The sequence below is a fragment of the Podarcis cretensis genome (genome assembly GCF_951804945.1).
Source record: "Podarcis cretensis genome assembly, chromosome: 10".
NCBI lineage: Eukaryota > Metazoa > Chordata > Lepidosauria > Squamata > Lacertidae > Podarcis > Podarcis cretensis.
The window spans coordinates 70,230,141-70,252,003 of record NC_137179.1 but is presented as its reverse complement, the minus strand read 5'-3'; the positions used below and the strand labels follow the sequence as shown (position 1 = coordinate 70,252,003).

The window sequence follows — 21,863 nt, the reverse complement described above, 5'->3', positions numbered from 1 at the left end:
CAGTATTCATATGAGTTTTAATGCATGGTTAATACTAATAGCTATATGTGTATCCTTCAGAATTCTTTGGTGTAGGGTCCCCAATAATTGTTAGATGAGGAAACGACAAAACCTCATTTGTTGTAGCTTTTTACAGAGGTGTTTGCTGTTGAAATGAAATTACTTGGAAATTTTGTAGGAGCAAACGCCCCTTATTTATTTATTTATTTATTTGTCAGTTTGGAAGCCTGTGATATATCCTGAACATTAAAACAAGGAAAATAACTTTGGAGTAATCTGGTTAGAATTTGAAATCAGACAGTGCCATAGGACATTTGGGAGGAACACAGACCTCTGGGGAAACAGGGTTAGCACGTCTAGGTTAGCAACGCAAATGGAGTTTAATGTTAGCAGGGATTAATTGAATCATATAACGTTGTATAGATTTATGTCCCTGAGCTGAAACGGGGAAGATATAAATAGCGTTTGAGGGTTAGAAAGTAGGCAATGCTTTTTCTGTCATATACTCTTGACGAACTTCTGAGTAGCTGAAGTTGATGTGATTCAGGTGCACTGCAGTTGGAGGAAATTGTTTTTAGCAACTGTGCATATCAAGATCTGTTAAGGACCTGATACCACCCTGGCAGCAGTGATACCAACTCAGGATCTTTGGCACCCCGCCCTTGAGTGTCTTGTATCATAGCTGTGGAACGCTTCTTCATGGCAATGGTGACAGTCGCCCCCTTCTCTGGCCTTGAGCTTACCATTTTGCAGACACTTGCTGGCAGGAATTCCATCAGCAGGAACCCCTCCTCACAACTGGCAGCCAGTGGTAGGCTAGCTTAGCCAGGAAAGCTGGGTGGAGGGACGCCTGCGTTCACTTTGTGTACACCCCAGCCCAGCATAATGGGGAGCAGGTTGGGTTGTTCTGTTGGTCTGTCAAGGTTTGTTTCATGAGTGGAAGCTAAGAGGGTATTCTGATTTGCTTTATTTCTATCTGTTCCTCATTACAAACAGGGAAGAAAAGTTGAAACACCTAGAATTTCCCCCTCAACTGTCAAATGGTGTAAAGTGAAATTATGTACAGCAGGAAGCTTCCCCCCTCTCCCCCCTCCCTCCCCCTTTTATATTTCTAGTAGAAAACTAAAAACCTAATTAAACTGGATGAGTGCTAACAGCTTTCGAGGAAAAGCCTTGAAAACAAAACAAACACAAAATGGAAGCCAAAATTTCTAACTTGATGAATATGGTTTGCTGTTTTTTCATCACTCATTAGTGTGCTTATGTAACATTTAGCATTAGTTTGTTCTAATTAATGTTCAGATGCTAATAGTTATGCAACCATGTGGAAATTTGCAATTCCTGGTGTAGTTACTTGTTTTCTCAACGTCGTTCAGATAATCGGCTTATTTGTGCTTACATGACAATTGATACTCAACCCACTTCTTCTGCAGTTTTTTGCTCATCCTCCTCATCTGCTCATATTTTTATAACCGTAACACCAGGCTAATGTAAGAAGAGTCCTTCTAGATCAGGCTTGTGGCCCATGTAGCTAAGCAAACCATTCTTACAGTGGCCAGTCACTGTCAGATGCCCACGGTTTCATTTTGTGAGCTTCTGCTTAATTTACACAGAAGGACAGGAAGTCTTCTGCATCTCCCAGAAGGTTTCTTTCCAAGGTTAAGGCACTCTAGGGTCCCCACGGTATGAGAGTTGGTTTCCAAAAGGATTTTATTTTTTTTACTCCCCACCCTCCACATAAGCAGGAACAGCTCATTGGGTTTGATTTTTCTCTCTGTAAATTTATTATTTAACCTGTTAGACACTAGAAAGCTAAATTCATAGAATTGGAAGGAACCCTGAGGATCCTGCAATGTAGGAACATGCAGCTGTCCCATTCAGGGATTGAACCTGCAACCTTGGTGTTATCAGCACCATAGTCTATCCAGCTGAGCTTATCCAGAGTCCTATAAGCCCAAATTGCTTAAACTGGACCATAGCATGCAGAACATCCCAGGTTCGATCCCTTGGCACTACCAGTGAAAGGAATTGTTTAATTTTTTTAACACTGTATATCCTGCCCTTCACCACAAGCAAAGTCTGGCCTTGATGGCTGGGGCTAACGTGAGTAAAAAAAAAAGTGAGTCTGTGGACGAACTCCGGGCTCCCTTGGCCTGAAAGTGAGATGAGCACCGCAACCCAATAGTCACCTTTGACTGGACTTTTTTTAAAAAAGTTTTTATTGATAAAATAATTCAGCATTAATACACATATATTGCAAATATACAAGCATACAAACATACATTTCATACAATCCTTAAAAATGTTCAAACATAACTACACTCAATTCCTTTTCCCATCACCATCCACCACCCCTCACCCCACCTTTGTGTGAGACTTCCAATCTACTCAATTGCAAATTCTTTCCATTTCTATTACTTTCTTTAACATACCTTTAACCTAATTTAATACTTCTTTTTCTATTACACATTGCTATCCATCTTATTTAGTATTTCAGTATTTGAAACGGAACTTGTTTATTCTAATAGGAGTTCTGGTTTTTTGATATGGTTTTGCAAGTATCGTTTAAACACCTTCCAGTCTCTGTCTATCTTCTGAGATCCTTCCAAATTCTTCCATTGTTTTGGATATATTATAGTACTCCAAGAATTTGGCAAGCCACTCTATTTTTGTCGGTATAATACCACTTTTCCAATTTTTCGCAATCAATAACCTTGCGGCTACTGTTGCATATAAATATAATGTCTTGTCTTCTTCCTTTAGGCTTCCTGGTACTATTCCCAATAGAAAACCTTTGACTGGACTTAACCATCCAGGGGTCCTTTACCTTTATCTTTAATGTGAGTCACAGTCCAAAACATCTGGAAGGCACCATGTTCTTAAATGCTGAAGGAGACAGTTATGCAGTGGGTGGACCAGCGATCTGACTTGGCATAAGGCAACTGTATGGTCATTGCAGAATATATTAATGATGAACACGAGTGCCCTGAACATAAAGTCCAGCCATTTCACAAAGCTGCTAAGTTGCTCAGCACCAATGTGCTGATTTTAGAAAATGCCCCTACTTGAAATGTCAATGCACGCTGTGCTCCTTGATGGCGCTGTGGTCATCTGCATTCTGACTTCCTCAGTTCGTGATTTTGGAGGATCTTAAGCAACTTGTGTCCTGTTCCCAAACACAGGTTCTTGTTGATGACCGTGATCAGTGAGGGTCTTGGGCCTCATCTTGCTGTGGAGCACCTCCCAAGACCAGAACAGGGCAGGATTAGATGGATGAGTCTTGTCAGTGGAAGCCCGCACAAGGACTTCCGCTTGTTCGAAGGGGCTTCTCCTTTCCCCTTCCCCTCTGTTGCCCAAAATGAGCTTTGGAGGAATCCACAGATTGGATGATCTGGAGGGAAGAGAGTGGAGATATGGAAATACTTGCTGTGATGGAACAATCGACATAATTTTACGTTGCATTCCTTCCATAGTCCCCATTTAGTATAAACTGTGCCTAGATTATTATTGATATTGCTAGGTGTAGGGAGATTTGAGAACAAAATGGTACAGTAATGAACAATTAAAACTGAAGTATTGCTAACATCTCGGGTGTTTTCAAAAAATATGCCGAAGGCATTCGTGTGGAACAATTAATGTTCAGCATTGGGGAGAACCCTTTGAGGTGATGTAAGCAGGTCTCTTTAATGATGTAAAAATTGTTTCGTACAGAAATACAACTCTTTCTCTATGAGCTTAAAGATGCTATAGGCATGTGTGAAAAAACACTTGAAGCAAGCAGTATGAGAGAAATCGTTCACCATCTTCTGAGAAGACAGGGATCTGCCCCTGATAATGAGGGCTTGGCGGAGTAGCAGCTCTCAAATTGCTTCCATCCAAGTAAGCCTAATTATTGTACCAGATATTTATAACCAGTGGGCATATTGGATTGGGAACATCTCCAGTGGAAATGAATGGGAGCGTCAGAAAGCATATCAGCTGTGCTTTTGTATAATTCTCATTCTTTTAAATGAAAGGGGCTTTTGCAGAGGAAGCTGCGTGCAAGACCGCTGCCTGCTCTGGATCAGTTAACAAATCAGCGTTGTTATGCCTGCACTGGGCTTAAAAGTAAGGTGGACAGCTAGTTTTTAAACTGCAGAGTCTCTGCCAAATATTTGCAGCTGGCATTGCAAATACATAATGGAGAAATGTGTTGCTCACCTGTTAGAATGTCCTGGAAGATGTGGCTTCTTTTATTGTTTCGGTAGAGTCTTTGCTTCCCAGAAATCCGCTGTCTCCGCTGAAATGGTATATTTCATATTTACTGCAGGTGTTTGGGTCAGACTGAATCCTCTCTTGTCTTGCACGCAAAACTGAATCCTTTCCCCCCCAGCTCTTTACTGTCACAGTAGAAAAGAGGCTAGAAAAATGCATGGGTGGGGGGGGAGAAATACTGTGTTTCTTGAGACCTGATGTGAAGGAAAAGTTTGTTTGCTGAGCAGGTTGAGTCGGCAATTGTTTTTTCCCCTGCCAGCAAACAGTTAACTCTCAACGGCTCCTGATGGGTCACAGTTCCAAGGGAGGCAGTTGGGGGGGGGGTCACCATCGTGTATTGTGTGGTTCTTAACTGAACTTGTTCTTTAAAACTTATGTGGTAATTTTTGTTATTAGTTAAACTGGCATGTCTAGAGTTAGTGGCAGCAGTGAGTGGAACTAAGCACGACCAGGGGCTTGACTTTTCCAGCCAAAATTTAAGTTATTAAAAAGTCTTAATTTACCTTGCTAATTCACAAAATTTTAGCGATGAAGGTGACGAAGTAAGCTTTTGGAAATCAAACTCAGTTTAGAAAAGCAGAATAATGAACTTCGAAAGGAACGTCAAGATGCCGATGGACAGTTCAAGGACCAACTTGAAGCAGAACAATATTTTCCCACACTGTATAAAACGCAAGTTCGAGAACTAAAAGAAGAGTGCGAAGAAAAGGCAAAACTCAGTAAAGAAGTGCAAAAAATAAAATAAAAAATGCCAGAGTTGCAGGACAAAAGAGATTCTTTGGCAGCACAACTTGAGATCACGTTAACGAAAGCCGATTCAGAACAGTTGGCTCGCCCCATTGCTGAAGAACAGTACTCTGATTTGGAAAGGGAAAAGATCATGAAGGAGTTAGAAATAAAAGAAATGATGGCAAGGCATAAGCAGGAACTTGCTGAAAAAGATGCCACAACAGGATCACTCGAAGAAGCAAATAGGACGCTAACTAGTGATGTGGCTAACCTTGCAAATGAGAAAGAAGAATAGAATAACAAGCCCATGTGTTCATATCTACTCTATATCACTTTCCAACAAACTGTGAGGCTTGTATGAAGCCGTTATGGCACATGTTCAAACCACCTTATGCTCTGGAATCCCACCACGGCCACCAATTAATATGCAGCAGCACCAGTACCTGCTAAAATTATGTGAATTCACAAGACTTTTTCGTAACTTAAATTTTGGCCGCTAAAGTCAAGCCCCTGGTCGTGCTTAGTTCCTCTCACTGCTGCCACAAGCTCTAGATATGCCAGTTTAACTGACAACAACAAAAATTGCCACACAAGTTTTAAAGAACAAGTTCAGTTAAGAAACAAACAATACACGATGGTGGACCCCCCCCCCCAACTGCCAACTGCCTCCCTTGGAACTGTGGCCCATAAGGAGCCATTGCAAGTTAATTGTTTGCTGGCAGGGGAAAAAAACGCTTGGCGACTCAACCTGCTCAGCAAACGGATTTTTTCCTTCACACCTGACAGCTGACAAGATCACTAGTAGAGACACGAAACACATGGAATTGTATAGTAATCTGGCAACTTTCAAACATGGTTATTTTAAGCTTTTAGACCCTTGTTTATAACATCTGGAACTAGGACAGTGTGAGTTACAGGCAAGGCTTGGGACGCTGCAAGGGGCAGTGAGAAAATAAAGGGGAAAGGGTGCAGAAAGGAATGTTACCCCCACCTACACAGCGGGTTGCTGATAGTCCCAAACTAGGTCTTTCTCATTAAATAAAAAGTAAACATAGGTTCTTTGATCAGATATAGTCATGGTATAGAAGGCAGCCCTGTTTAGGGAAGTTTTTAATGACTAGTGTTTTAATGTATTTTTAATCTTCATTGGAAGCCACCCAGAGTGGCTGGGGAAATCCAGCCAGATGAGCGGGGTATAAATTATTATTATTATTATTATTATTATTATTATTATTATTATTTATTTCCTCCTTCAGTTGCAGCCCCTTACATACTAGATGGGACCATTTTGTTACCTCACAGAATAGGTGGGAAATTAGCAGGGCACCAGGCACATTTTGCGTCTAAAAATTCTCCATTTGCGAGCACTTCATAAAGTCTGAGTGCACTTTTTTTTTTGCGCCTGGCCGACACTCAAGAGCTACTTGACGCCTTAAAGTCTATGATAAGGATAGACAATACGTTAAGGAGTTTAACAATAAGGAGTTGAGTGTTTTGAAAACTGAAGCACGGTACCAGTATTTTTATTGTAAACACGAAATTGCTAAAAATGTAGTCACTTATGTGAACTGCTTATTTTTCTTATCAAAATAATAAATAAAAAGTGTTGCCGACTCCCCCAACCCCCCCCCCCCCCCAGTGGGGACTAGACATTCTGTTTTGGTGCCCACAACCCAAGTCCCAGAAGCCATTTGGCTCCTAGCTTTTCTCTCCCAGTTTCTAACACTGGGCAGAACTGTGGATTCCTCAGGGTAGGCGCCCCACAAATGAGAAAACATCTTTCTTTCTCTGTTGGTAGGCCAAGCTTCATATAAAATGCTCAGACATTCATCTGTGTAGTGCTTTGTAGGTTAGACAAATGGTGTTTGGTTGGGTTCCGTGGTAAAGAACTTGTTTCAAATGATGTTGGCACCTGTCTGTCTCAGAGGAGTGTGCCTTTGGGGGTGAGGTCAAACTGTTGGAAGGTTGCAGCACTCGCTGTGGCTCTAGAGACCAATACTGGAGAGACCTGTTTCGTTGCAGCTGGGGCAGATGAAGGCATCCAGTTGCGCCGCTGCAGATGCACTATGGTGTTTCTTCTCTGCAATCATTCCTCCCCTGGTCACTGTTATGGGTGCATGAGCTGATGCTCTCCAGGCACCGTGGTCATCTGCAAGGGATTCCCACAGGGTAGAGTTGATGTTGCCAGCCACACATCCTTGAGTGGTGTTGCTGTGCTTGCTGGTGAACGTTGGCATGATTCTGTGTTGCGCATGCATCATGCTGATCTCCCCACTGCCACACCTTCTCACCTCCCAGTTTGTGCAGCAACACTGTTGCCAGGAGGCCACATGCATGGTTGCACCCCCCTCCTTGCCAGGCGCCCCTGCTTTCAGATGTTCATAACATTGCAGCCTCAGGCTGGATTCAGCTCTATGCATGTTTAAAAATCTGCTCTATCAAAATGAAACCAAGGACTGACCACTTACATGGAAATCTGCAGAATTGTATTCTGCATTTAGTGGGAAACCTATTAAACCTATTAAAATCACCAGGATGATCTGTTATGAGGAACTTATGATTTCCCCTCATCCTTATTTAATACTGTAGAAATTATGACATTCTTATTGATTCAGTTCATTTCCCCATCTTCTGATTATGTAAGTGATCTCATGCATTATTTATTGGGCATTGAAATTACTCTTAATTTTTCCTTTCCACCAAGAAGATGATTTACAGTATGAATAACATTACCTTCTCTGTAACCTTAGAGCCACCTATTTCCATCTTGATTAGCTTCTAAAGTAATCTTATTTCCATTTGTTCTTGCGGTACAGGACCTATTGTACTACAGTGATTGATGCAGTTCTTTTTGAATTTCACCTTGCACAAAATCATGACTGCTAAAAGCCCCATTCTCCCCAAAATAGATACTGTATGTAGATGCACGTGCAATGGTACAGCTGCTTAAGCTTTGGATTTTTATAACTTTCCCCAAATGTTTACATTATTTGAAGCTAGGTGGCTGATGACCAGACAGAGAAGGCCTTTTCAGGCAAGCTGTTTATGGAGTGGTTTGTCTGGCGCCCAACTGTGTTGTCTTTTTTTGGAGTTAGGCAAAGATTGTTTCCATATTCCCAGGCCCTCCATTGTGAAATGTAACTAGGCTGATTAGCTTTTATCCTTTTGCTGAATATTTTTTTCTGTGCAGTTGTTCCATGTATACTGTGACTGTTTCTATTATTTACCTGCATGCCACTTTTGACAGTTTTATTAAAGGGTACTGTAATGGTTCTAGGGGGGTTGCTCGTGCGTAAGTTGGCGCCACACCTGACTGGGTTACCTGGGTGAACCCTTTCTGTCCGGACAGCCACCCATCCGTGGCTGTCTCAGTCGCTGGCAGAATCCGTCAGTGGGCGTTTCTTGAACTTCTTCCAGCAAAGAAGTTCTTTGACGCCCAGTCTCCTCCTACTCTCCCTGTGCGGAAGTCTTCTGCGCAGGGAGGGTGTGGGCAGCGGAGGACCCGTGCTCTCCCCGCTGGTCTCCTGCGAGGAGTCCTGGAGCCTTCTCTCCGATTCCCCCATCTGCCCCCCTTCTCCACTGGTGCTACGCTGATTTTGTTCCCCACCAGATGGGCTGCCTCTCTCCCTACTGGGACCCTCTCCGGCATCCCTCTGGAGCCTTCCCTCCGCCTCTGGCTCTGATGGCAGTTCCCTGACAGGTACCCTATATTTTTTTTAATAAACAAGCAAACCCATCCTTACCTCATTATGATTTTTGCAGCCACTACAAGCATGATGTTTCCAAAATGGAATGCATGCCTATACTCTTGAATACTTAAAGTAAGCCATGGGAGAAAACAGTAGTTGGAGCCCCAAATGACTAAGAGCCAAGGCTGCAGCCATCATAAGTTGGCCAACTGGCAACTCCATTTCAGCCCAAACACAGAAGACCCCCCCAAGAGTTCTGGAGAGATATTCTTCTGAGTGAATAAATGAATCAATCAATCAATCAATCAATCAATCCTCAGGCTCATGTTTTATTGGGTTGCCGTTGTGGCCTACTAAACAGAGTGACAAATTCAAACCTGGGAGCCCGGGGTAGCAATGTACAGTATCCTGCTTTCAGAGGAAGATCCTCTGTTTGAAGGGCTATCTGGTCCAAGTCCTGTTGAAAGATAAAGGAGAACAGCAGGGCCTTGCCTACCAGCAGTTAACCCCTAGGCAGAGGAATGAGCAGGTCACTTGATCAGAGTCTTCCCTCATGTGATGAGAGGTATTGCATTTCTGTTTAAATTCTAGTTTTTGAATTTGCATGCATGCATATAACTTAGTATATGCAAGGTTAAGTTCTTTTTAGTCTTATCCTTTGGTGGGACCTCCCTAGGGAGACTAGAATTCACATCTCAGCTCTGCTGTGCACTTTTGTCTTGGATACGTCAGTGCTTCCGCTTTAAAGTTTGGAAAAAGAAACCTCACTTGCAGGACTGATGTAAGGATTAATGAGGTGAATGGTTGTGTATATGAGACCTGCAAAAGGAAACTTATAAATAAATGCAGTTATTTGGGACTGCTAGCTTGCTAAGGCTACGAACATGCAGCTATCAAGTGAGAACATAGGGGCTATGGCTGATAGTGTTAAAAATGCTTTAGGTCAGAAGTTTTCAACCCTTTTGGGTCCACAGCTCCCTTGACCAACTGCATTCTTTCTGTGGCAGCCCTGTGGGACTCAGGAGGCCAGTTGTGCCATCCCCTTGCCTGCAGAGCTGGCATTCCCTCACCCTTTTTAGAACACCCTTCCTTGTGGAATGTTCCCTCAGCCTCCCCTCTCCTTGGGAGTCCTCCGGGCAGCGGCTGCTGCTGCCCTGGTCTCTGAGCTGCTCCCCCTACCCAGCCCCAATGAGAGGTACCTCCATACACTGTCCTGCAGAGGCCTGGGACTTGTCATAGAATCATAGAGTTGGAAGAGACCACAAGGGCCATTGAGTCCAACCCCCTGCCAAGCAGGAAACACCATCAGAGCACCCTGACATATGGTTGTCAAGCCTCTGCTTAAAGACCTCCAAAGAAGGAGACTCCACCACACTCCTTGGCAGCAAATTCCACTGTCGAACAGCTCTTAATGTCAGGAAGTTCTTCCTAATGTTTAGGTGGAATCTTCTTTCTTGTAGTCCATTCCCAACAGCAAGGGCTGGTGGACTGGTTGGCTGGGCCAACCAGCACCCTCTGGCCAGCCCCAGAGGCACCATTCACCTGCTGAGCTTGTAGCCAGGGCTGCTGCAACAAACAGCTGGGCAAGCCTTTGGGTGGCAGAGATGCAAGAGGGCATCGGAGGATGAAGGGAGGGGAAGAGGGACAGAGGCCAGTGTTGCCCGCAGCACCACAGACCATCATTTAAGGCACCCCAGGGTGTTAAGGCACACTGGTTGAAAACCACTGTTTTAGAGCATTTGCTCTCCCTTGTTTAATTTATATCAGGAGCTACTGTTGAACATAAAATAACTTTTATGACTTCCTATAACCCATGGATAACCATACACAGGAGGGAATGCCTTTTTTAAGATGGTGCCTCTTGCAACATGTATTTAGTGACAAAATGCTATGCAGACATTTTGTGATGGAATCTATTGTGTTACGGAATGTGAAATAGGAAGTAGGAGAGAAGATGCTTATGTAGACATGGCTGGTATTCAGACTTCTACACCTAGGAAATTAAAATAAAATCACAAGTTTTGAATATGGTGCTGTGTGCTTTCTAACATATGACAGACAGATATAGGCAAATTCCTGGATGTGCCCAGGATGGCCGCACTAGTTTGATAGAAGGAATTTGTGCATTAGTAGGTGGAGCCAACCCATTCCAGCCAGGACTCTCGGGGGCATCTGTTGTGTGTGTCATGGTTCAATCCTGGAAATGTTGGTGCTTAGCAATGGATATTCTTCCATTGCTGGGACAGAACTCCGGCACTTGCACACTATAATAATCAAGAACCAAGTATTTCTGAGCATTTGCATTTTGCATTTTTTTGTGTGGCATCCATCTTCATACTGCTTCATTCACATGATGGCAGCAGCAGTAACAGGCACACAAATGTAGCTTCGGTGGAACACCTATTTTATACCTCTTCGCCTCTTGTTGCCATGCGGAAGCCAAATCATAGGGAAATGGCAGTGAGGTGTCTCAAGAAATACAGTCGAAACTTGTTCTTTGCACTGGGGGAAAAAGAGGGTTAATGAACCCTTTTGCCTGCATCTCAGCTTGCATGAGACAAGAGCGTTGGGTAATGGGATTGGCATACTTCCAAGGTGCTCACTTTTAGGCCTGTGTTTGTTTGAGCCTGGTCAAAATTTATTGGAAGAATCTAGAAGATATTCCATAGGAAAGATTGAAGGAGCTGACTTCTTTTGGCCCAATGAAAGAAATATACAAAGGGAATGATATATTTGCATAAAGTCTCTCTTTCTTTTTAAATATACTTGTTTTGATTTGTTCATTTCAAGTGCTTTTCTTTCAAGAAATGCAAGACGATAAACAACAAGCTACAACAAAAATAACACAATTCTAAATGTTCACCATTGAATGTTGGTCTCAAAATAGAATTCTGAGAGCATTTGGTTTGAAATTCAGTTCATATTTTCATTGATTTTGTAGTGTGCGCAGAAGCTTATAATCCTGATGAAGAAGAGGATGAAACTGAATCAAGGGTATGTTGACTTTGTAGACTAAATGTATGTTTGTATTATTGGAAGACAAATTCAGGAAATATGCAAACACACTCCTTAATAGAAGTTGTATCACATAAGTTTTTTGAAAAATGTGTTAAAATATAAATTAAAAAACCCTTTTCTTTCACCGTCATCTTTATTGTAATTTCCCTTTGATAGGAATCAAAGACTAAAGTTTCCTTTCATCATTCCTGTGCTGTGTCTTTTTAATTTGAGATTGATTTAAAATTCTGAAAGTCTCAGTTATTTCCCTGACAATATTTGTTTAGTAGTATGATTTATACGTATCTCGCTTTCCAGGAGTGTTCATCTAAATTGTCCTAAGACTAAGAGAAGTGAAATAGAAATTGCAATTATTTCTTCCAGATTATTCACCCCAAAACAGATGATCAAAGAAACAGACTGCAAGAAGCTTGCAAAGACATACTTCTATTTAAGAACCTAGATCCAGTAAGTGGTGACTTTATTTCTTTTACGGATCCCAGAAACACTTAAGAGATTCATCTTTCAGGGAAATTCTGAGATGAAGCATGATTCTGGGGTTTTGTTCCTTTAACAACAAATCATTGTGAAAGTTGGTGTCAGTATCAAGAGAAGGTATAGTATTGTCTGTAACAAACAATACCAACATTCTTTTAAGATAAGCTGTTAGAATTCATAGAATCATAGAGTTGGAAGAGACCACAAGGGCCATCGAGTCCAACCCCCTGCCAAGCAAATTGTTATATTCTTTGTTTCCAAAGGTCCATGTAGTATGAATGTGTTTGCTTGTATGAACTTGATATTTTATAAAAGTTGTTTAGAGTAACATTGATGTCACTTAATCTGTTTTGCATTTTTGCCTAGTTGCTTTACTCCAAACTGAATACCATGGACGCTCGGGTTGCGAACGTGATCCGTGCGGGAAGCACATTCGCAACCCGCAGTGCAAATCGCAAAGCGCGATTTAGCGCTTCTGCACATGCGCAAGCATCGAAACCCGGAAGTAACCCATTCCGGTACTTCCGGGTTTGGCGCGGTGCGCAGCCCGAAATTACGTGACCCGAAGCGTCTGTAACCCAAGGTATGACTGTATGCATTTATTTTTAACCGTCTAGACACAATCTGCTGCATTTCTGCTAAGGGCTGTGTGCGTGTCGAAGTCTCCTGCTTTCCTATTTCTAGCTTGATGAAGATCTGTGCATTGTAGCAGAAAAGTGGAGTCCTCAAAGCTATAATAATCAGGCTTATGAGCTGGGAATGGGCATAGCTCAAAGGTAGCTTTGAAAATAAAAAGGTTCCAAGTACAGTCCTTGGCTTCTCCAGGTAGCGCTGGAACGCTATCTGAAACTCTGAAGAGCCACTTTCAGTCATTGTAGACTCTATTGACCCAGATGGGTGAATGGATTGACTCAGTACAAAGCAGTTTCTGGTAGTCTGATATTCATGTATTGCAGGGAGTATTGGAGTCAGTTCTGTAATGTGGAAAATCAGTGCACAAAAGGCACTAGCGTATAGCAAGTAGAGTTGTACCTTGGATCCCGAATGCCCTGGAACTCAGACGCTTTGGCTCTCAAACGCTGCAAACCTGGAAGTGATTGTTCCAGTCCGAGCTTCTGGCAGGGCTTCCGCAGCTTCTGATTGGCTGCAGTAGCTCTCTACAGCCAATCAGAAGCCACAATTTGGTTTTTGAACGTTTTGGAAGTCGAACGGACTTCTGGAACGGATTCCGTTCGACTTCCAAGGTACAACGGTATGGATTAATTTCACTCTGTTTTTGTAGTATTTGTGTCACTATTGGGTTGACTGTGACACCTATTAAATACTGTGTCTTTTCCAGGATCCCAAGCTCTTCGTGGCAAGCACCTCTGTTACAACTGCTGACTGTGACAGCTGTCAGAGATGATTGAGGTGCAGGGATGGGTGTCTGAAGGACCTTTTTTGGAATGGGTGTGCAAAACACTGGTGCAGGGAGCAGGCTAATTTTTCACAGAAAAAAACAGTGCCTGTGCATTTTGTCTTGTATCTCAGGTTCTAAAAATGCCTGAAGCTTACTCTTTTTTAAAAATGGAAGTTAGAAATCTGGGGATTATCCAGGAGGCACATTGCTCCCTTGCACTCCCCCCCCCCCCCAGCACCATGGATGCCCATGTGTGCAGGGGAGATTTAGGAGTAGTATAGGAGAAAGTAAAGGACTGGTTTCTCCCAGGGAGATGTGTCTCCCATACCGTATTTTTCGCCCTATAGGACGCACTTTTCCCCCTCCAAAAATGAAGGGGAAATGCGTGTGCGTCCTATGGGGCGAATGCAGGCTTTCGCTGAAGCCTGGAGAGCCGCAGCGCCAGTCCCACAAGGTCGGGGGACAGCGGGGAGGCGGAACGCCGCCATCCTGCTGTCTCCCGATGTGGTTTGGAGGCTGACGGCGGGGAGGCGCGTGCTTCTCCCGGCCGCCAGCCCCGCAAGCTCCGGGGACAGCAGGGAGGCGCAGCGCGTCCTCCCTCTGTCCCCGGACCTGATCTGCAGGCGGGAGGCGGGGAGAAGAGCGCTTCTCCCCGCTGCCGGCCCCACAAGCGCCTGGGGGGGAAATAATTTTTTTTTTCTTTATTTCCCCCCCAAAAACCTTGGTGCGTCCTATGGGCCGGTGCGTCCTATGGGGCGAAAAATATGGTAGTTGCAAATTATTGCAGTAGCAGTAGGTCACAGGATCCTTCCATAAACCTGAATCATCTGCTTTTGGGGTAGGGTATACTGTATAGCAAGGCGAATATCCCTTTCCTGTGCACCTGCACCTCTTCCTTTGCAGGCTGAATGCCAAATTACCACCAGAGTTGTATACGCTCAGCAAGCGTTGAACTGGTGTATAGCCACTGGCTCTGTCTCAACATCGGATCCACGTTTGCTGTGGAAATTTGGCACAGGGTAGATTTTTGTAACGCTTTGTGGAAGTTGTCCTGACAACACAACTTCGGAGGTAAACCACCATTATGACACATACAAATTTGGAGACATTGATTCTGTTTCACAGAACCATACTTTTGAAGCAAGAAGGAATTGTTCACACATTGTGGCTGCAAACTTTGTGTGAGTGTGTGTTGTATGTGTACTAAATATTACCCCTCCCCATGCCATGTAGTATTTCACAGCATTTTGAAATAAGCTTGTGTATAGCTGAATTCTTTATAAAAATGTGGGCCGTGAGGCTGCTGAATGGAAGAGGGCAACATTGCAGCTGATGTTCGGGGGTTGATGGCTGTAAGACAGCAAACAGAGAGTGTAACAAGGACTGAGAGATTGGGGGGGGGGCTCGTTTAATCTCACTGTAAACAAGTGGTACAGTGACAATAAAGTATTTCTATTCTATTTCTATTCTATTACAGAACCCTGAATTGTAATTACTTTTCCTCCACTTTGAGGTCGAATTTTATCTGAAGTGCACAAGTAAACAGTGTTCCCTTGTATTAGATCTTTCTTAGAAAGCAAGCAAATGATGACTTACGGATTAGTCAGAACCATTTTGCTTCAGTGTGCAGTCTATTTGCATAATATGGGAACAAAGCATCATCTATGCTGAAATGTGCGAAGGGATTTTGTGGCAGCAGCAGGGATTACGAATCCTGTGGCATCTATTACTTGAACCGATGCAAGGCCTTAGAACATTTACAAGGCTTAAATGCAGGGGAATGAAACACAGGATGTTTATAGAACATATCCATCAGTTTGAGAAAGCGAAAGGTCAGTTTGGCTGGTACTGAAACCATAGGGAAGAGAAGGAGATCTGAGGTGGGGTAGGGAGGCTCAGTGAGAAGAGGCAGTGAGAAGTGTTGGCAGAAGCAAAGCACATTGTTGGCTGTAGATCTAAATACAGGAACCTGAGGGAAGAATAGAAGGAGTCAGACACAACTCTGCAGAAAAGATGGGGAGAGAAGATAGACTGTTTTAAATTAGGAAGGTGTGTGGAGCAGGCAGGGAGAGAGAAAATCAAGGGTACTGATCTGCACAGGGTCCTGGCTAAGGAGCTAGGATGGTGGAATAAAGGCAGGCCTTGCATTGAGATAATAAGCAGGAACTTGAAGACACAACGCCAAGCTGATAAATAAGGTTTAATAAAGTTGGAGGGGGGAATGTTGTGACTAAAGGACTAGAAACAAAAAGGCCTGTGGGGTGTTGGCAGAAGGGGAGTGGAAAGACCAGGGAGTTTAGAAACGGGGGGCCAGAAAGCCAATGGGGGAGCATAAGATGGCAAGGCCCACATCTTGAGAAAGCTCCTGTATTTTTAAGAGTCACATAGAAGGTGAAATCTGCCAAGCATAACCTTTCCCATCGCTGCAGCATTATGACAGGAAAGGCTGCACTCAGGGACATCTCACCTTCCAATTCTGCTTTTTTGGGGTCTTGGGGTCTCCCCCTGGGGGCCATTTAATTCCAAGTGACAATGTTTACAATTGGGATGGCCCCTAGGTAAAGGTAAAGGTACCCCTGCCCATACGGGCCAGTCTTGACAGACTCTGGGGTTGTGCGCCCATCTCACTTAAGAGGCCAGGGGCCAGCGCTGTCCGGAGACACTTCCGGGTCACGTGGCCAGCGTGACATCGCTGCTCTGGCCAGAGCCAGAGCCAGAGCCAGAGCCGCACACGGAAACGCCGTTTACCTTCCCACTGGTGAGCGGTCCCTATTTATCTACTTGCACCCGGAGGTGCTTTCGAACTGCTAGGTTGGCAGGCGCTGGGACCGAGCAGCGGGAGCGCACCCCGCCGCAGGGATTCGAACCGCCGACCTTTCGATCGGCAAGCCCTAGGCGCTGAGGCTTTAACCCACAGCGCCACCTGCGTCCCTGGGATGGCCCCTAGCATGAGGCAATTAGTGTCAAAACCCAATGAAAACATTGAGAGCAGGTCATTGGCAAGGAGCCAATAGCTAGTAAGCACACAAGAATAAACAAATGAAAATTACAACAGGCCCCCCATCCCTTCGTGTTATGCTGTTAGCCAGAAGTACTATTTTCAAGACACACACACACACGAAATTCCCTGCCTGGTATGCCAGAATGTTGAGATAGCTGGATTAGCTAGCTAACTCAGCCTTGCTCTTTTTGCTTTCTCAATTTCAAATTCTAAACAATTCTACTGAATAGTTAAATACAGTATGTGCTTATTAAGAGAGACAGATTTATTACGTATTTTGTCTTCAATGGCTTATTGCAAGAGACAGCTGCTATGCCTTTTAGTTCTGGGTCATACAGTACCAGGACATTGGTGCCTGCTCATAAAACAAGCCTAGAATGAGAGACTGGTGATATGAGCAGGTTTTAGGAATTGTCTTCGGTGTGGGATTTTGCAGGCGTTCCACGAGTTTGTTTAGGTCTTGGGTGTGAGTCTGGGTCAGTTAGTAGAATCCTAGGTGAGAGCCATGAGGCTGAGAGGTATTGAGGGGGAAAGTGTGTTGGAAGAACAGGAAAAGCTATCTTTGTATATTTTTTAGTAATGAATGGTTTTATTGTGGATTTAAAAAAAATATTTTAAAAAATATTTTCTTGAATTAGAAAAGTGCATACGGTGTCACAGTTTTCCATTAATAAAATCTTTTCTACAGATCAGTTATATTTGATGTGAGACACTAATGTTATAGACAATATAAGTTTGTGAAGAACAGAAGGAGAGAGAGAGAGAAAGAAAGAAAGAGAGAGAAGGTTGGGGTAGTAAACTTTTTGTGGGTTTTTGTAAAATTTGTTGTTGTTTCCATTTGCTGTACAGTCAAACCTCAGCTCCCGAACGGCTAAAACCCGGAAGTAAATGCTCCAGTTTTCAAACGTTTTTTGGAACCTGAACGTCCAACGTGGCTTCTGCTTGAGTGCAGGAAGCTCTTGCAACCAATCGGAAGCCACGCCTCGGCCATCAAACATTTTGGAAGCCGAACAGTCTTCTGGAACGGATTATGTTCGACAACCGAGGTTTGACTGTATAGTGGTTAGAACATATGGAGCAGTAAAGAAATGGTCTAAGTAAATCATGATTATCCATCTTTGGGGATACTTTTTGTGTGCACAAAGCCCTCATAGTGGATGTTGCCGGAAGTGTATTGTGCCGGCATCTTGTTATCTTGTACATATGACATGATAGGACACACATGCAGCCCAGGGCTTTGCTGTCTGTCTGTGGTGTGACAATTTTCCCTGCCTGAAAGTTGCCGCCTTTTTTGGCAGTGGGGATGAAACTCTGGCTTGTGTGTCTCAAACTTCCCACAGCTTCTATATTATGGCTTTGGACCCTAGCCTTGGCTCAGCACACCTTAAACCCTTTCACATTGCTGGTTTGCAGTGGTTTTTAAGCCTCTCTCTCTCTTTTTTTCATTGACAAACTGATTATTCTTAACTGCTTGTGTTTTGCAGACCACTTTTTCTTAAAATGGATAGCCAAATGGGTCTTTGACTCTATTGAAGCTGATTGCACTGCATAAAAAAGGCAATTTCCTTTTGGTTAAAATTTAAAATTTGAACAGAAAAATGGGCTCCCTCTTTGAAATGTGCTGAAAATTTTCACGTGAACAAGTTTTCTCCAGCATTTTCCTCTTTATTTTCATTGGCATGGTTTTTTGGGTGGGTGTGTATGAGTCCTAGGATGTGTCTAGCAAAAAAACAACAAAAAAACAATGCCCTTTCAGTCCCCTTGAGAGGCTACCAGAAACTACCAGTGGGCTGCATGAAGTTTTCCTTTGTTGTAATTGATCCCACTTTTTTAAAAAAAAAAACACATCACTTTACAACAGTGTTCCTGAGCTGAGTATTGTTGGGGAGTGTGGAAGAGGAAGATGATGAAGATACTGACCACAGCCTAGGAAAGGGTTACAGGTTACAGACCAAAATTTAGCTGATACCCTTTCTGTGTGCTGCGTTTTGGTTAAATGCTGATTTTATGCTGCTGCGTTATCTGAGTTCAATACAAACCAAGCTATAAAAAGAAAGCAAACATTTAAACTAATTGGTGAAATTGGCCAGGGTAGATTTTTAAGGTGTTTTTCTAGAAGTTACATTTTCAGTTATAATTTGTCACATACGGTCATTGAAGAAGCACACTCTGAGTGTGTTATGTTGGAGAGGACCTATCTATACTATAAATGGCCTGGGGGTTGGTTTGCTTTTCGTTTTCAGGTGGACAGGACCGCAATCTTACATCTAGAAAGTCAATGAAAATAATTGTTCATGTGCACATAAGCCCAAGCCTGAAGCCTGAAGCAAACATAATATACTGTGCTGCCAATTTCTTAATCATAGTTAAAAGATCAGCAACAGGCTGAGTGCTCACACCCTGTTTCCTTCTTGCCTCTCTTCATCTGCATTATTATGTCTGCACTGTGCTGATCAGGTTTAATTTTACCCTTGGTAAGCCAGCTTCAGAATCTGCTTAGAGAGAGAATGCTGTATCACAGCTGACGCTGGAAGAGGAAAAGAGGAGAAATTTCCTTCAGAGAGGGTAGGCTGTCTCCTCATCTGCATCATGTCTAAAGCAGACCTAAGTGCCAGTGTAATAAAATAAAAACACAACCTGGGCTTAGGGAAGCAAATTCATGTCACAACTGGTCACAAAAATGAGTCATGTTTCCCCCCTTCTTTTTTAAAGTCTTAAGTCATTGCATCTGAGAGTAGCCTTTAAATTAGCTTCTTGGGTAGACATGGGGATCGTGGAACTGCTCTGAGCTGAAAAGAAAAGTGAGCAATAAATGCAATAAATGAATGAATATTCTTGATTAACAGGAGCAGATGTCTCAGGTATTAGATGCCATGTTTGAAAAGTTGACTGAAGGAGGGGAGCATGTCATTGATCAAGGTGATGATGGCGACAACTTCTATGTAATTGATCGGTAAGTGTTTTTATTTTATTTTATGTACAGTGCGGTTGTGTGGAGGGCATAAGAGTCCCAACATTATTTGGAGAAAATCTGCAATATTTTATTTACACTTTTCATTTTCCCAATTTATAAACTGCTTCACGGCACTAAGCCATCTTAAGTGGTCTACAATATAAAAATGAAATAAATGTTTCTAAAAGCAACAAAACCTTCCTTACAAACTCTTAAAACCAATAAAGGCATTTCTACAGATGTACAATTAATATTCCGTAAATGACTGGGGAAGCCCTTCTTTTTTTTAAAAAAAAAATTGTGCTCAACACTCACCTGGGCATCATGATTCCAGGCGGCCTGTCTAATTTCAGCTGGTAATTGAGTGCTGGATCTGCAACACTACAAGCCTGCTTTCTTTTGAAAACTAAACACAACTCTGGGGCGTATAGTACTGTCAGCGGTGCCTTGGGCAGGAATCTATGGGGTTAAGTGGTCTCTTCGGTCTCAATGCTAAAAGCAAAACCTGGAAAAGGCACCTGGGAGCATACTAGCAGAAGTGTTTTATGGTGTCAATGTGATGCCCCTAATTATCTAATAAGGGGAATATTATGCAAATATCCATACCTGCCACAGGGACGCGGGTGGCGCTGTGGGTTAAACCACAGAGCCTAGGACTTGCCAATCAGAAGGTCGGCAGTTTGAATCCGCGCAACAGGGTGAGCTCCCGTTGCTCGGTCCGTGCTCCTGCCAACCTAGCAGTTCAAAAGCATGTCAAAGTACAAGTAGATAAATAGGTACCACTCCGGCGGGAAGGTAAACGGCATTTCCGTGCGCTGCTCTGGTTTGCCAGAAGCGACTTAGTCAGCCAGAAGCTGCACGCTGGCTCCCTCGGCCAATAAAGCGAGATGAGCGCTGCAACCCCAGAGTCGGTCATGACTGGACCTAATGGTCAGGGGTCCCTTTACCTTTACCTTTATCCATACCTGCACTGCCTATGGTGGGTTGCTCCCTTGGCCATATTTCCCTTTGCCCCTGCCAGAGCAGTAGTTGCAGCATCTTCTTCACTGGCACCCAATATACTTCCAAGGCACCCAATATACAGCAAACAAACCCCCCCCCCCACAACCAGTGCTGAGTTACCAAATAAGCAGAGAAGGCACCGGCTTACGGACCCCATGCCTTTTAGGGGTCTCGCGACAACGGATCAAAATAATACTGATTTGATCTCGAAAGAAATTTGCAATCAAGCTTTCTTAATTCAATGTTATCCCACTAGAGAGAGTGCACGAGGACACCCCCCCCCCGAGATTTCGACAGCCTCTATAAGGTTTAATCCAGCACTGCACACAACACACACTCCTTTGTGCAAATCAAACCCACACGTGCTCCTCTCACAATGCACTTCCCAACCACAGCCAACCTGTGTCACTGACAGAGGACATCTGATTTGCCTTGTCTGTTCGTGTTATAAATGGCCATGCATGGCAGAAATCAGATGAATAAAAAGTATTCTCTGTGAGCAATGTAGTGTGCACAATCCAATAAATTAACCATGCCAATTGTGATTATGTCCATGGATTGTATCTATACATGTATCATATAGAGCTCTTGTAATGGAGCCGGGATGGGCTTGGGGTTCCTATTGACTGTAGATCCGATAGCAAGGCCAGGTAGTTTAACATGTAAAGTGGCCTATTGCCAAATGAGACTATGCTTCACCTAAAAAAATAAGAAAAGTATCTGGATGGTAGGGTAGAATTTATGCTTTATATGCCCATTAGAAGTTTACTTTTTTTAAAAAAAAAATTTATTCAAAGTTATAACAAAACATATTTTCCAAAAACATAACCTTATTCCCTCCCCATTTTTCCTCCCCCCCTCCCCCTACAAAACCCATCCCCTCACCCCACCCCCCAACTTCCCTCAGTTCCATTCTTTGGTTTCTCCAATAATGCTATTTTCTACATGTTACAGAGTTGTATAGATCCTCCAACTGTTTAGCTAATTATTATCAGTAAAAAATAATAATTGTGGATGTTTATTCAAAACCTGCCAAGGAGTCCAGTTCGCTTTGTTGCGTCTTCAAATACTTTATGAAAGGTTCCCATTCATCCTTAAAGTCACAGTTATCCTTGTCCCGTAGCTTATGAGTCAATTTTGCCAGTTCTGCATAATCCATCAATTTTTCTTGCCATAATTCTTTAGTTAGGATTTCTTCAGTCTTCCATCCTGTGCTATCAGAACTCTCGTGGCTGTTGTCGCATACATGAAGATGTTTTTCAACTTTTTTGGCAGGTCTTTCCCTACAATCCCCAACAAAAATGCCTCGGGTTTTTTAACAAATGTTAGATTGAACATTTT

The 21,863-nt window shown here is 43.2% G+C and overlaps 1 protein-coding gene and 1 long non-coding RNA gene across 2 annotated transcripts in view; one reads left to right on the top strand and one right to left on the bottom strand.

Annotated features, from left to right (window-relative positions):
* Positions 1-21,863, top strand: part of PRKAR2B (protein kinase cAMP-dependent type II regulatory subunit beta) — a 63,481-nt gene that overhangs the window by 32,078 nt on the left and 9,540 nt on the right. The window contains exons 3-5 of the mRNA XM_079993696.1: positions 11,614-11,666; positions 12,054-12,137; positions 19,414-19,520. Coding sequence (XP_079849822.1) covers positions 11,614-11,666; positions 12,054-12,137; positions 19,414-19,520 — 244 coding nt within the window. The remainder of the gene's footprint in view (positions 1-11,613; positions 11,667-12,053; positions 12,138-19,413; positions 19,521-21,863) is intronic.
* Positions 3,084-5,809, bottom strand: LOC307225684. Its single transcript, XR_013843126.1, has 2 exons — positions 4,201-5,809; positions 3,084-3,391 (listed from the first exon to the last, which is right to left on the bottom strand). It is a non-coding gene; the product is annotated as an uncharacterized lncRNA (long non-coding RNA).